Source organism: Aquarana catesbeiana, linkage group LG01 (genome assembly GCF_042186555.1).
Source record: "Aquarana catesbeiana isolate 2022-GZ linkage group LG01, ASM4218655v1, whole genome shotgun sequence".
Taxonomy (NCBI): Eukaryota; Metazoa; Chordata; class Amphibia; order Anura; family Ranidae; genus Aquarana; species Aquarana catesbeiana.
In genome coordinates, this window is record NC_133324.1 from 918,864,963 (window position 1) to 918,878,235 (window position 13,273).

Consider the following 13,273-nt stretch of genomic DNA (forward strand, 5'->3'; position numbering starts at 1 on the left):
TGAATTGGGTTCACACCACTGTCCACATTTCATGAATGCGTTCTGTAATGTATGAATGGGCTCCACACTGTGGCTGGCATTTTATGAATGGACTCCACACAATGGCCTGCATTTTATGAATGGGCTCCACAGTGTGGCCTGCATTTTATGAATGGGCTCCGCAGTGTGGCCTGCATTTGCTAAATAAGCTCCACATTGTGCCTTTATCTTTTAATGAATGGATGCCACACCCTGGCCTGCATTTTATGAATGGGCACCACACCACAGTCCACATTTATTGAATGGACTGCACACCGCCATCCCCCTTACATGAATGCACTCCACACTGTGGGCCATATTACACGAATGGGCTCCACGCTGCCAACTGCATTCTATAAATGGCCTCCTTGCCATGGACTGCATTTTAAGAATGGGCTTTGGTTCAGTGTCCTGGACCCGGCAGGACATGTGATGAATCTATATGCTGTCACACTGCAACTATATAATCGATATGGTTGAGAGAGGAGGGGGTATCTGTGATAATCGATGACTCCTCTTTATTATTGAATGTAAACAATGACCTTTATTTCGCTATATCACCTAAGCTGCTGCAGCGCCTCTGCTGGCCGGCCACAGATAGTACAGGTCTAAGCCCCGTTAAAAATAACTATGAAATGCAAGACTCCGGTGGGTGTAATAAGATGTCCGCTTGCTGCCTTCTCGCTGTATCCTTACTGTGGAGCAGTGCGGGGTGTAGCAAGATGGCGGCGACGGAACGTCACTTCCGTTCCAAATTCCGACGGGTCGCCTAATCCCACGAAACACTGGCGATAACTTCGCCTTGATAAGGCACACTGCACATGCGCAGGTAATTCCGGCTTCCTTTTCCGGTATCAGCCTCGACCACTTCCGCCCGTCTCCATGTGTAGCTCCTCCCAGTAGGCGTGCCGTGCCCGGTGAAGGGAGGATGGAGCTCTAGTTGAAGATGGAGCGGAGGGTGGTGGAGAGGGAGCGGGGTGCCCGCTGTGAGATGGCCGCCCTCCTCCAGGCCCTGGCCGTGCTCTGTGCCAGCCTCGCCCTGTCCGACCCGGGCTGGCTGCTGCTGAGTGTGGACGGAGATCAGCTGGTGTACGGAGCGTCCTACATCCTCCACCATGGCTTCAACTTCACCGAGACTGGTGAGAGGAGGGAGGGAGGGAGGACCGCACACTGGACTGTCCTCTATGGGGGCTCCTTTATATTACATGCAGTTCAATGGGGATTTTTGTTTAGATGTGAAATATATATAAATGCAGCTTCCCGTCACGTCAAGGAAAAAAAAATGTCCCCTTTTAAAGTGGTTGTCAACCTGTTAGAACTACTTTTACCTACAAGTAAGACTAGATTAAGATTTACCTGTAGGTGCAAGAAATATTTTCCGAACCTCCACGGTTTAGGAGATATTTACAAAAAGGTCGATCGCCGATGTCTACAGCGCACATTAGACTCCTTTAGAAAGGGCGAGCGTGCCGTTTTCTACAGGAGATCGTGCCGTGACCGGCGGCTCCCGTGCGCATGCGCAAGAGCGACGTGATCGCGGCTGCGGCCAATCACAGCACCAGAGCCGCGATGCCCCGGAAGGAAGCTGCACGCTTCGTGGAAGAGGGGACAGCGGTGACGTCGCAGGCTTCGGTTTTCAGGTTTACGTGACACGTCATTATGCTTTACCTTTGCAGTAGAGCTGCACAATTAATCGTCGAGAATCGCGATCGCCATCTTTACTAAAGTGTTTCACAATTCTTTCTATGCCAAGAATTCTCTCTGCTCTTCTGAAGCCACAGCCATCAAAAGAAAGGAAGAGGAAAAACCGGGCAGTCTGCCAAGAATCACAACATTCTTTATCAGTGGAACTTAAGTATAAACATTGTAACAATTTGTCAATGGAATAGACTTTGTGTGTAAGTGAAAAAAGTTTAACCACTTCAATACCAGGCACTTATACACCTTCCTGCCCAGGCCAATTTTCAGCGCTGTTGCAATTTGAATGACAATTGCGCGGTCATACAACACTGTACCCAAACAAATTTTTTATCATTTTGTTCCCACAAATAGAGATTTCTTTTGGTGGTATTTGATCACCTCTGCAGTTTTTATTTTTTGCGCAACAAATAAAAAAAGACCAAAAATTTAGAAAAAAAACAAGTTTTTCTTTGTTTCTGTTAAAATTTTTTGTAAATAAGTATGTTTTCTTCTTCAATGACGGGCACTGATACAGCGGCATTGATGGTCACAGATAGGCGGCACTGATGGTCACAGATAGGCGGCACTGATGGTCACAGATAGGCGGCACTGATGGACACTGGTATGTGGCACTGACGGGCACCAATGAGGCAGCACTGATGGGCACTCGTAGGTGGCATTGATTGGTACTTATGGGTGGCACTGATAGGTGGGCACTGACAGGTGGCACTGATGACACTGATTTGTGGTACTGAATAAACTGATTGGTGGCATTGCTGGGCAGACCTGAAATATGTTGGTGCCAATCAGTGCCCATTTCTGGGCACTGATTGGCACAGATTGGACACATGTGGATAGCCATGGGGTACATACCTGGCCATCCACATGTTGCCCCTTCCCTGGTGGTCCTAGTGGCGATCCCTGGTGGTCCAGTGGGGTGATCTGAGGGGGGGCTGCGCTGATAAACAATCAGCACAGACCCCCCTTGTCAGGAGAGCCGCGTGGTTAAACACTAAACCTTTTTCTGACATTTGTTGGTTTCAAGTTAAAATCTTTTTTTTTTTTTTTTTTTTTTTTTTTTTTACTTCGAACCCCCAAACATTATATATATTTTTTTAGTAGACGCCCTAGGGCAGTGATGGTGAACCTTGGCACTCCAGATGTTTTGGAACTACATTTCCCATGATGCTCCACTACACAGTAGAGTGCATGAGTATCATGGGAAATGTAGTTCCAAAACATCTGGGGTGCCAAGGTTCGCCATCACTGCCCTAGAGAATAAAATGGTGGTTGTTGCAATATTTTATGTCACACTGTATTTGCGCAGCGGTCTTTCAAATGCAATGATTTAAAAAAAAAACTAACCACTAAAGTTAGCCCATTTTTTTTTTTTTTTAATAATGTGAAAGATTTTACGCCGCGAGAATCGTGATCTTTTTATTCTAAGCCAAAAAATCGTTATTCTCATTTTGGCCAGAATCGTGCAGCTCTACTTTGCAGGGAAATAAAGAGGAAGTAAAACCCGTCGGGGTTTACTTCCTCTTTAAATCCTGAGACCGCATTCACATTATGTGATCTGTGATCGCAGCGAGATGTGTGTTTGGGTGCCGTCATACGGTGTGATTTTGGGGTGACAATTTCTGCAAAACGTGCGTTTAAAAATCACGCTAATTAGGGTTGTCCCGATACCACTTTTTTAAGTCTGAGTACCGATACTTTTTTCAAGTACTCGCCGATTGTTGTTTTTTTTTTTTTTGTTTTTTTATGTCGTGTGACAGTGGCATTAATATGCAGCACTGATGAGGCGTGGACATTGTATAAGGTTTTTTTTTTTTGGTTTTTACCATTTTATGTTTTTTATTTTTTTACAATGCCTTCTTTTTTGTGGGGGAGGGGTGAGTGCACAGTGTCAGTGTGGTGTGTGTGTTTTTTTTTTTTATCATTATTATTTTTACAATTTCCCATTTACACCCGTCTTGGTTCTGGGTTCGCGAGCTCCGGCTCGGTGATTGTCAGAGCCACGATGACGTCACTCCGTGCATGCGCACGGGAACCGGCCTTCACGGCACAGGACTCGGAAGGATTAGCACCCGCGGCCGTTCCTTCAGAGCGCATGCACCAGTGATGTCATCCGGCAGCATCTACACTAAATTTCTCCTTCACAGTATAGGAGATATGTACACTACCTATAGGTAAGTCTTATAGGTACATGTCCGCAGAGGAAGTTTATTTGTATCGGTCTAGCAGACTACTAGTAATGAATTATATAGGAACACAAGTTTAAACTAGTAGAGGATTTCCAAATAGGGATTCATCTATAAGGCCCCTTTCACACTGGGGCAGGAGGTGCGTCGGCGGTAAAGCGCCGCTATTATTATTATTATTATTATTAGCGGCGCTTTACCGTCATTTTAGCGGTGATATTCGGCCGCTAGCAAGGCGGTTTTACCCCCGCTAGCGGCCGAGAAAGGGTTAAAAACCACCACAGAGGCGCTTTGCCGGCGGTATAGCCGCGCTGCCCTATTGATTTCAATGGGCAGAAGCGGTATACACACCGCTCCAAAGATGCTGCTAGCAGGACTTTTTTTTTTTACCATCCTGCTAGCGCACCGCTCCAGTGTGAAAGGCCTCGGGGCTTTCGCATTGGAGACACAGCAGCGGCTGTTTCCGGTCAGTTTGCAGGCACTGTTTTTAGCGCAATAGCGCCTGCAAACCGCCCCAGTGTGAAAGGGGCCTTAAGGATGGGAATTCTGAGTAATGGAATACAACACACATATGAATATTAGCAATTTAATTAGGGAAATACACTTTTAACCGGCCACTTTATTAGGTACACCTGTTCAGTTGCTTGGTAACACAAATTGCTAATCAGCCTATCGCATGGCAGCAACTTAATGCATTTAGGCATCTAGATGTGAAGACGACTTGCTGAAGTTCAAACCAAGCTAGGGCTGCAACTAACGATTATTTTCATAATCGATTAGTTGGCCGATTATTGTTTCGATTAATCGGTTAATAACCTTAAAAAAAAAGTGTGGTGTATAATTTAGTTAATATGTAAAGTTTAAAAAAAAAGGCAATTCATTCTTAAATATCTCTATGCAGTGGTAAATATAAACAACCAACTATATGGTTAGGGAGAAAAATATTGAATCCACTCTGAGAATAACAGACAGAAGAGATATACTGTATATTCACTATTAGAGGAGATATACTGTATACACTATTAGAAGAGAAATACTGTTTTTTGGCCAATTTGTTGTTGGGCAGATTAAAAAATACAAATTGCTGCAAAAACGCATTACATGCTTTTCTGCAGCTTCTCCATTGAAGTATATTGAACCTAAAAAGCACCATTTTGCATTAAGAAAAAAAAAAAGTCCTTGACCCTTTCCAAATACGCAGCGGCTGAAAAAAAGCATAGATGTGAACGTGTCCCATAGGAAACCATGTTAAATTAACTGTAGTGTGTTTCTGCAAAAAGTACCAAAAAACACATAGACGTGAACCAGGTCTAAGACGTTTAGTAACATAATGGGGTTAAAAGAAACTAAAATGAGCCCTTTATAGTACAAAAAAAGCAAATAATCGCAACTGTAAGGGGTTCATTTTTTTTTTACTGTAGAACGGTGAAAGTAATATTTACAGTAGCGATTTGCTCTTTTTGTACTATAAAGGGCTCATTTTATTTTTTTAACCCCACTATTTTACTGGCCGATTAATCGATTATGAAAATAGTAATCGATTAATTTCATAATCGATTAGTTGTCGATTAATCGATTAGTTGTTTCAGCCCTAAACCAAGCATCAGAATGAGGAAGAAAGGGGATTTTAGAGCCCTTTCAAATTGGGCCACATTAGCGGTAAAACACATTTTTCTTCAAAAATTTTCCATCCTTTTTTTTTTTTTTTTGCAAGAACTAAAAACCGCAGAGGTGATTAAATACCATCAATAGAAAGCTTTATTTGTGTGATAAATGTCCTATGGGTACAGTGAAGCATGACCGCGCAATTTTCATTCAAAGTGCGACAACGCTGAAAGTTGAAAATCGGCCTGGGCAGGAAGGGGGGAAAAGTGTCTGATTTATGAAGTGGTTAACATCCTGAATGCCTGGAAGCCACTGCTCTGCTGTCCTCCTGAAAAACAGCCCATTGTGGATCACTTTTCAAAGTGTGGTAAAAACTGGCTCCCATGTGAAGGTTTGGTGTCCCGGGACTCTCCGGTGATGATGACATCACAGTGCAGAGGTTTACATGAGGAGTTCTATGGACTCATCGGGGGTTGTGGTGTTTGGTCTGCAGCTCTCCTACAAGGGTTTAGTAGCCCCTTCGGGGTACAGTGATGTGGGTCATGTTGAGATGACTGACTGGTTCTCTTTGCTGTTGCTCAGGTACACACCAACTGCTCCATAAAACCGGACTTTATATCCTGGCACTGATGGCGCTTTGCTGCTACGTCAATATCCTCTTCGGATCCTTCGCCTTCATGCTGGACTTTGTGAGGGTTCGGATCCATATCTCCACAATCCTGCACTTCATTACAGGTAATTTTTTATTTCTGGACAGTTTGGAGAAGGGGGAGAAACTCTGTCAGGTTTTTATTGTCCCTGATTGGAATATTCTTGTCCAGTGAGAGGGGCAGGAAGTGATGGAAAGTCCAAAGCTCTAAGCAGTATATAACCATGTCTGTGTTATGCCGCCTACACACGAGATAGAGAGATATATATATATATATATATATATATATATATATATATATATATATATATATATATATATATATATATATATATATATATATATATATATATATAATTACACAACTATTTATTGCACAGAGTATAGGACATAATTACATGAAACCAAATCACATGATTTGAGGAAGCAGTCTGAGGACAGGCAGCTGGAAAAGGACCAAGTCCACTGTCGAGAAGACAGAGAAAATGCAGATTTCCCTTATCTCTTCTCGACAGTGGACTTGGTCCTTTTCTAGCTGCCTGTCCTCAGACTGCTTCCTCAAATCATGTGATTTGGTTTCATGTAATTATGTCCTATACTCTGTGCAATAAATAGTTGTGTAATATCTATCTATCTATCTATCTATCTATCTATCTATCTATCTATCTATCTATCTATCTATCTATCTATAATTTTCCGGAGTGTTCACGGTCCTTTAAAGCGGAGTTCCACCCAAAAGTGGATCTTTCGCTTTAAGCACTCCTCGCCCCCTTACATGTAATATTTTTTTTTTTTGGGGGGGGGGGTGCCTTCTTTTTAGTGGGACTTCCTGTTCCACTTCTTCCTCTTCACAGCCGCTTAGGTGACTCCTCCTCTCCCTCCTAGGCGGCCCCTCCCTGCCAGCGATCTTCTGGGACACGTCACAGGTCCCAGAAGATTGCCTGGCCAATAGCAGAGAGCAGCGCGACTCGCGCATGCACAGTGCGTGCCCGGCTGTGAAGCCGAAAGCTGTCACGGGCGGGTGCCCACAGTTGCTATGAAGGAGGAGAGGAGGGGGAGAGGAGCGAGGCTCCGGACGCCCCCCACTGCTGGACCGTGGGACAGGTGAGTGTCTGTTTATTACAAGTCAGCAGCTACACTTTTTGTAGCTACTGACTTTTAATAAATAAAAACACAGTGGAATTCCGTTTTAAAGTCCCGCTTTTTGAGGAACCCGGTTTTTACATTCTGTATTAGGCATGTGGACCTGAACAAGCTCTGTCCAAATAGTTGGCAACACCATTTGTGCTGTACCGTTTTTTTTTTTAAGTGACCAATTCACCAATAAAGTGGCCTAAATAGATGTATTTGAATGGCACCATAACAGATGGTGTATAAAAAAAAATATGTTAAAGAGGAAGTAAATCCTGATGGGTTTTACTTCCTCTTTTGTTCCCTGCAAAGTAAAAGTATATTGGGCCAGTATCCATTATGTGCCACTTACCTGCAAACGAAGCCCACAATGTCCCCACTGGTGGCCCCATCCATCTTCATCCCTCTTCCTTCCAGGGCCATGGACTCCGGCTCTATGACTGGCCGGAGTCACATGATGTCACTCCCGCGCATGCGTGCGGGAGCCGATGATCACGGCACAGGCCCTTTAGAAAATGCCCTTACTTCAGTGCGCATGCGCCGATGACATCAGCGCAAGCGTATATGGTAAATATTTTCTACACCGTGCAGGTTTAGGAGATATTTCCAGTGCCTACAGGTAAGCCTTACTATAGGCTTACCTGTATGTAAAAGTGATATGGTTTACAACCACTTTTAAAGTGATTGTAAAGGTTCACATTTTTATTTTTTAAATAACTAACATATCATACTTACCTCCACTGTGCAGTTTGTTTTGCACAGAGTGGCCCCGAACACTGACTTCTGGGATCCCTCGGCTGCTCTTGCGGCTCCTCCTCTCTTATCAGATAACCCCCCTAGGAGAAGCGCTCTCCCAGGGGGTTACCTTGCGGGCGTGCTCCCGAGGGGGGTTACCTTGCGGGCGTGCTTTGCGTCCATAGACATGCATTCCGGACTCGGCCCCGCCTTCCCCCGGTGCCCGCATCATTGGATTTGATTGACAGCAGCAGGAGCCAATAGCTGCGCTGCTATCATGTATTTTTGCACACCATACCCCTAACAAAGGACCATGGTAGAATAGTATTTTGTAGCCCCCCGAATACATAATCCATCTTGTGACAATTCAGTGTTTTTTTCCTTGTTTTGCAGTTGTTTCATCGGCAGCCTCTGTGGTTCTCTGCTCCTACCTTTATGTGTTGCTCCATGATGAAGTCCGCTTCCAGGTCATGAAGCCCCCAGCAAACTACGTAAAAATGGGAGAAAGTTTCTACTTTGCCATCTCTACCTTCCTGGCTGCTGTCTGTGCAACTCTTCTCAATTGTTGTGCAAGGAAGTACCGAAGAGGCTATGGCACGGAAAATCTGGTCTCAGGCACTGACATTACCACTCCCCTTCTGCAGGACTGTGAGAGCCTGGATACCCCAGGGGAGTATGGGTAATACGTAGGACCATGCTACATGGGCAGCCCAAGGTCCCCGAGTGGGGGACATGGAAGCTGTCCAGGATTTGCAGCTGCTCGGCTGATGGCTGACTTATACTGTGCAATCTAGCGTAGGGCCAAATATTTACATCGAAGGAAACCTTTTATGAGCAAATCAAATACAAAGATCCTGCGCACTTTATAACAGGCACTCTTCAGTACCATCATTTATCGGTAATTTTCCTGTCCGCTAGCTTAAGGAAGAACTCCACTTTTGTTGTGCAAAGAACAATCCTCTCTGGTTGATCTATGTACATTGCAGGGAATTCAACAACCTTTGTAACATTCCTACCTGTTTGTTTTTCTTCATATTTTTGGGATTCTGATTGTGAATAAGAGTATGCAGGGGATGCCCAAAATCTGACATGCATCTTAGTGCAGACTTCTGGGAAATTCTGTGAGCCAATCGCACAAGCAGGATTTGACATTTTTTCTGTACACACCAACTGTGTACAGAACACCTCCATATTGCATTTTACAGAAAATTAGAGGGCTGCAGATTGAAAGGGAAAGGTAACTTTTAATAAAATTTACTTCCAATATGGCTTGTGTTGCAATTATCCAGTTACAGACCGGCCCCTTGTAGCTCTACTGCTACAGGGCGGCCACTCAATGCAGATATCTATCTATCTATCTATCTATCTATCTATCTATCTATCTATCTATCTATCTATCTATCTATCTCTCAGCAGAAGCTGATCAGAAGGTACTGGCCAATGGATGAGCACCGCCACCCACTGATCAGCGAGGAGACAGACTGGACAGAGCTCTGTCTATGTAAACGAGGCCGAGCTCCGTCCTGTCAGTGGGGATGTGCTGGACTTTGTTTCCCTGATTTGAATAAAATCCTGCACAGCCCTTAGTGAAAGCTCCACACAGTACACACAAACACTGGTTAGGCACACATTTAACCCTTTGATTGCCCTAGATGTTTAACCCCTTCCCAGCCAGTGTCATTAGTACAGTGGTAGTGTATATTTTTAGAACTGTTCACTGTATTAGTGTCACTGGTTCCCAAAAAGTGTCAGTTTCAGATTGTCCACCGCAATATCGCAGTCCTGCTATAAGTCACTCATCACCATCGCCATTACTATTAAAAAAAATGCCACTATATATCCCATGGTTTGTAGACCCTATACTTTTTGCACAAACCAAACAATATACGCTTATTGGGATTCTTTTTTAACAAAAACATAGCAGAATACATATCTGCCTAAATTTTATGAAGACATTTTCTTTTTTTTTTTTTTTTTTTTTTTTATTGGATATGTTTTATAGCAGAGAGTAAAAAAAATTAATCTTTTTTTTGTTTATAGCGCAATAAATTTAAACCGCAGAGGTGATCAAATACCACCAAAAGAAAGCTCTATTTGTGGGGAGAAACATGTTAAAAAATTAAACATCGCATGACCGCGCAATTGTGTGCCATATCGCAAAAAGTGGACTGGTCATGAAGGTGGGGGGGGGTGGGTAAATATTCCTGAGGTCAAGTGGCTAAGATACATTATTGTAGAGAGGATAGCTCTGTGAAGGGATTTCTTTATGTATTATATCTATATAATTTTTTTTATTATTATTTTTTTTTATTTTTTTATGGGAGCTCTGGATCTGGTCAATGCAGACCTGATTTGCAACAGCTAACTTCTTAGTGTGATCTGTGGCTGGCTGCAATCAACCATATATAGGAGTGGTCTGCTGCTACAGGTCCTGGCCAAGCCCCCATATGAGGAAGTGCGCTGATGTCACTGTTGGTGACATCACTGATAGCCGGCAGTTGCAGCCTACAAGCTGGCAGGGACCCAACAAAATGGCACTGGGATGAATACCTGCCTACCCTGTGCCATTTTTAAACTCCAGTCAGGACTCAAGGGGTTAAGACCCAATGCTTCCAACCAAAGAATGGTCACATTACAGGGAAGGGACTGGTGAGAGGCAGGACATGTCTAACAACAATATAAAAGTATTGGTATTTGTTTAGGATCTTTGCAGGGGCTGTAGATCAGAGCAATATACAGAAGTGGTAATGATGTGCTGTGGAGGGTGTCTGCTAAATATGTGGATTATTATTATTTAGGGCTGTAACTAACGATTATTTTCATAATCTATTAGTTGGCCGATTATTCTTTCGATTAATCGGATAATAACCTTAAAAGTGTGGTGTATAATTTTAATATGTAAAGTTTAAAATAAATATATTCTTAAATATCTCTATGCAGTGGTAAATATAAATAACCAACTATATGGATAGGGAGGAAAATCTCTAATCCACTCTGAGAATAACAGACAGAAGAGATACTGTATATACTATTACAGGAGAGATATACTGTATATACTATTACAGGAGAGATATACTGTATATAATATTGGAGGTTGAATCTGGTAAATAGACTCAGAGATCACATTTTTTATTTAGATCCCTTGTCTCTTTAAACAAGCTGCTAGCAAGCTTTTAACAATATTCAAATAGTGCTAAAGACTGCTAGCAGCTTGTTTAACCACTTACGGACCGCCCACCGTCATTATACGTCGGCACTTTGAAGGAGGGTGTCAATGTTATTGCAGTAGCTAGCTACCATAACCCCGGTATCCTCTTCTTCAGCGGGTGGTCCGCTTTCAGATAAAAGTGGTCTCTGCAGCGGATTCGCCGCAAGATCACTTTTATCGGCGGCGGGAGAGGGCCCCCTCCCGCCACGATCCGGTGCAATCCGCCGCTTACCGGAGCCGTCGTTAGCGGCGGAGGCGATCGGATCCTCTTCCGCGTGTGCCCTGCTCCCACATAATGTGCCCTGCCCCCTGTAAGGTTCCCTGCCTCCTTGTAATGTGTCCTGCCCGCATGTAATATGCCCTGCCTCCTTGAAATGTGCCCTACCCCCTGTAATGTTCCCTGCCTCCTTGAAATGTGCCCTGCTCCCGCGTAATGTGGCTTGCCTCCATGTAAAAGTTTACTTTTAAATGTAATTGTAATGCCTTCTATTACCTCCAGTGTATCAGCCTCCACCTTCTCTGGGTTCAGATGCTGATCTTCCCTGCACACAGTCTTTAAAGTCATTTTTTTTTTTTTTTTAAACAACAAACATGTTATACTTACCTGCTCTGTGTAATGGTTTTGCACAGAGCAGCCCTGATTCTTCTCTTCTGGGGTCCCCCACCAATGATTGTGGCTCCTCCTGCCTTCAGAGTCCCCCAATAGCAAGCTGCAAATTATAGTATAGCGTGCCCCTATAGCAAGGTAAAAAAACTTCTGCCTTTTGACCCACTCACTTCCTGCCCAGGACTACATGTCCCATGAGGCATTGCTCCTCTCACATTCACAAGTTCTCAGGCACTTACTGACATGTATGGATGGTGTACTAAGTACGTGTGCTGCACTGTATTTCCTGATATGTAAATAAATAATGCATTCTGTATGCAGGCCAACTAAACGGCTGGCCGATTAATTGATTATTAAAATAGTTGGCAACTCTTTTCATAATCGATTTAGTTATCGATTAGTTGTTTCAGCCCTATTATTATTATTATTATTATTATTTATTATGATTTCTTTTTGATTTGCTGATGACAAACATGGTTTTTACGTCACCACCACCCAAAGACGATTACATTTTAAACTGTTTCAGGCAAGCTCTGTCAATCGCCGTCTTTATATGTTTCTCGGGGACTTCCAGTGTTGAGAGATTCCCATGTCTCAGCCATTACAAAGCGAAATAAGGGTGTCGCTCACCCCAGTGGATTCTCCATTGTGCCATATAAGCAGATCATTTGGGAGTCCAGCTGTGAGAGTGACCCCCCTTCATTATGTGACGGGGGTGGGGGACACAGACCTCTGCTAGGAAATGTCACCGTCATGTCTGAGTAATGGAGGAAGTCGGCTGACTATTGTCTACTTGTGCTCATCCAAAATGAAGGGGATCCACTTGGCTGTTGACCTTTTAACTTGCACTTCTTACACTGGTGTACTATGTGTGTGTTTTTTTTTTTATTTACAGTGTTATATTTATGTGATATTTTATGTGAACATATCCTACAGGCACTAAACTGTAACTACTGGCCTTATGACTGCTAAACCTCACATACAGGAGATTTTGCATTCTGGTAAATTGATTACTGTTCCTTCTGCAATTTCAGTGTTATGTTGTCCGTAATATCATTACATTGCACTTAGCCATTTTTACATTTTTATGTTCGCAATCAAAATAAATAATTCTGAGGAAATGAGTGTACATTAATATTTTACAAGGTTGAACAGATGATGTATCTGAGTGTGAGAGAGAGCCTGGCTTCCCAGGGGAGAATGAGTATTACAATAGTGATTATATAATGTACAGTATATTCACTATATTGTCAAAGGACGCCTGCCTTTATACACGCACATGAACTAAGACTTTCCCAGTCTTAGTCCGTAGGGTTCAATATTGAGTAGGCCCACCCTTTGCAGCTATAACAGCTTCAACTCTTCTGGGAAGGCTGTCCACAAGGTTTAGGAGTGTGTCTATGGGAATGTTTGACCATTCTTCCAGAAGGGCATTT

General features: G+C 43.3%; 1 protein-coding gene across 1 annotated transcript; it reads left to right on the top strand.

Moving 5' to 3' along the window:
• Positions 1-882: 882 nt before the first annotated feature.
• Positions 883-12,958, top strand: LOC141120499 (uncharacterized). Its single transcript, XM_073611016.1, has 3 exons — positions 883-1,157; positions 6,090-6,242; positions 8,416-12,958. Exons 1-3 carry the CDS (start codon positions 965-967, stop codon positions 8,703-8,705), a joined length of 636 nt encoding a protein of 211 aa, XP_073467117.1. The 5' UTR covers positions 883-964; the 3' UTR covers positions 8,706-12,958.
• Positions 12,959-13,273: the final 315 nt, after the last annotated feature.

Bases quoted from the DNA above. Each gene is read 5' to 3' on its own strand.
- LOC141120499 (XM_073611016.1), top strand. From the start codon at position 965: ATGGAGCGGAGGGTGGTGGAGAGGGAGCGGGGTGCCCGCTGTGAGATG. The intron at 1,158-6,089 runs GTGAGAGGAGGG...GCTGTTGCTCAG, and splicing joins CTTCAACTTCACCGAGACTG to GTACACACCAACTGCTCCAT. The intron at 6,243-8,415 runs GTAATTTTTTAT...CTTGTTTTGCAG, and splicing joins AATCCTGCACTTCATTACAG to TTGTTTCATCGGCAGCCTCT.